This window comes from Lagopus leucura, unplaced genomic scaffold (assembly GCF_019238085.1).
Source record: "Lagopus leucura isolate 7727_CA_CO unplaced genomic scaffold, USGS_WTPT01 34997-0_obj-0_obj, whole genome shotgun sequence".
Taxonomy (NCBI): Eukaryota; Metazoa; Chordata; class Aves; order Galliformes; family Phasianidae; genus Lagopus; species Lagopus leucura.
In genome coordinates this window covers 1-1,954 of record NW_024966079.1, presented here as the reverse complement: position 1 = coordinate 1,954, position 1,954 = coordinate 1, and the positions used below count along the sequence as shown (strand labels likewise).

Below are 1,954 nucleotides of genomic sequence, written 5' to 3'. Positions count from 1 at the left end.
ACGTGCTGCCCGGCTGCGCCCCCCCCCCCCCCCCCCCCCCCCCCCCCTCCTCCATGCTCGCCCCCTTTCCCTGGCCGCCGCTCGCCCCGGGAGCGTGCATTAACTGCTCTTGTTTTCCCTCTCTGACCGCTCTGCTGCTCGCAGGGACAAACTGTGAGTCACCCCAGGAACGACAGCCGCGTCCTGCACGGGACGGCCTCCTCCTCCCCCCCCTCTCTCCCCCTCCTCCCCACCCTGGGCTTGTGCTACCCAGAATTTAGGATTAGCTGCAGCTGGCGAGTTGTGGGGGCTGCGAGAGGGGGCACTGGGGCCAGAGCACAGATCCCACAGAGCTGAAAAGGGTTCGGAGCCCTTTTCCACTTGGAACCTCAGCAGCTGCTCTCTGCCCTCTCCGTGCCCCCCCCCCCCCCCCCCCCCCCCACTGCAGTGCCCAGGGCTGGTTGGGGTTCACGCTCTGCCCCACTGCAGGGCTGTGTGTGCTGCAGGACCCCTGGCAGAGTTTCTGGTTTTGTTCCCAGAGTGATGAAGGGAGCAGAGCCAAAGCAGCTGGGAAGGGCACGTCGGGTCCCTTCTGTCCCCAGCGTGGAGCTGGAGCACCTCCAGGGGGGTTCGGTTCTTTGGTGCACACGGATTGGGCATCGGAGGAGCCCTGGGGATGCCCCTGGGGTGCAGCACAGGAGGGAAGAAGGGGGAGGAGAGCAGTGAGGGGAAACGGGGAGCACTGCAGCACTCGGGACATCACAGTGGGGCACAGCCCTGGCGCTGGTGGCACTTTGGGGGACTGATCTCTCTGTGCATCTCGATGCCATCTGCCCCTGGGTATGGCACCCCGTGGTGTCACTCCATAGCATCACCTCATGGCATCACCCCACCGCATCCCTCGGTGCCGGCTGAGGTTCCAAGCCCAAACTTTGCAGGCTGCACCCGGGGTTGGGGGCGGGCGAAGGGACGCAGCAATCCTAAATTCCTCGCCGCACGCTTGAGCTCACCCCGGCTTGCTGCTGTCAGCCCTTCCCTTCCCCGCCTCTGTCATCCTGCTGCTTCCTGCATGTCCCTGCTGCCCAGCTCGGCCCCACAGCACCGGCCCCAGGGCTGAGCTGGATCCTCGGTGCTTCTCGGCCCCCCCCCCCCCCCCCCACCCCCTGGGGAAGCCACCGAACGCTGCGTGGCACCATGCTGATGGCTGCGCTCGGCCCCGCGCAGGTACCACGACAAGCAGGAGGTGACCAGCAACTTCCTGGGGGCCATGTGGCTCATCTCCATCACCTTCCTCTCCATCGGCTACGGGGACATGGTGCCGCACACCTACTGTGGGAAGGGGGTCTGTCTGCTCACCGGCATCATGGTGAGCGTGGGGCTGGGGGGTGGTGGGCTGTGCTGGTGCCGGTGCCGGTCCTTCACCGTGCTGTGCTGCAGGGTGCCGGCTGCACGGCTCTGGTCGTCGCCGTGGTTGCCAGAAAGCTAGAGCTCACCAAAGCAGAGAAACACGTGCACAACTTCATGATGGATACGCAGCTAACAAAGCGGGTAAGGGCCCCCCATGGCCCCCATCCCCGTGTGTCTCCCCTCCATCTTCCCCCACTCCATCCACGGCCTCTTGTTCCCTCCAGGTGAAAAATGCTGCTGCCAACGTACTCAGGGAAACGTGGCTCATCTACAAACACACCAAGCTGGTGAAGAAGATCGACCATGCCAAAGTTCGGAAACACCAGCGTAAGTTCCTCCAAGCCATCCATCAGTAAGTGCCAAACCTTTACCTGCTTCCTACGCGGCGCTCGCTCGGCCGTGCCACCACCGTGCCACCACCAGCCTGGTGGCCGCAGCGTCCCCTGCCTCTGGGCCCTGTTTGTGCCCCACGTGCTCCTGTCCCCTGGGCTGGATCCGGCCTTTCCCCTGCCCCGTCCCATGGGGAGGGTGCCATTCTGGGGAGGTGGCACTGGGGATGGTGGGGGGG

General features: G+C 65.2%; 1 protein-coding gene across 1 annotated transcript; it reads left to right on the top strand.

Moving 5' to 3' along the window:
* The first annotated feature begins 1,171 nt into the window (after positions 1–1,171).
* On the top strand, positions 1,172–1,918 carry LOC122192406 (small conductance calcium-activated potassium channel protein 2-like). The gene is made up of 3 exons (XM_042892946.1): positions 1,172–1,345; positions 1,417–1,527; positions 1,611–1,918. Exons 1-3 carry the CDS (start codon positions 1,247–1,249, stop codon positions 1,740–1,742), a joined length of 342 nt encoding a protein of 113 aa, XP_042748880.1. The 5' UTR covers positions 1,172–1,246; the 3' UTR covers positions 1,743–1,918.
* The last annotated feature ends 36 nt before the right edge of the window (positions 1,919–1,954 follow it).

Excerpts from the sequence above, each read along its gene's own strand:
- LOC122192406 (XM_042892946.1), top strand. The coding sequence starts at position 1,247 with ATGTGGCTCATCTCCATCACCTTCCTCTCCATCGGCTACGGGGACATG. Across the intron at positions 1,346-1,416 it reads GTCTGCTCACCGGCATCATG|GGTGCCGGCTGCACGGCTCT; the intron begins GTGAGCGTGGGG and ends GCTGTGCTGCAG. Across the intron at positions 1,528-1,610 it reads ATACGCAGCTAACAAAGCGG|GTGAAAAATGCTGCTGCCAA; the intron begins GTAAGGGCCCCC and ends TGTTCCCTCCAG.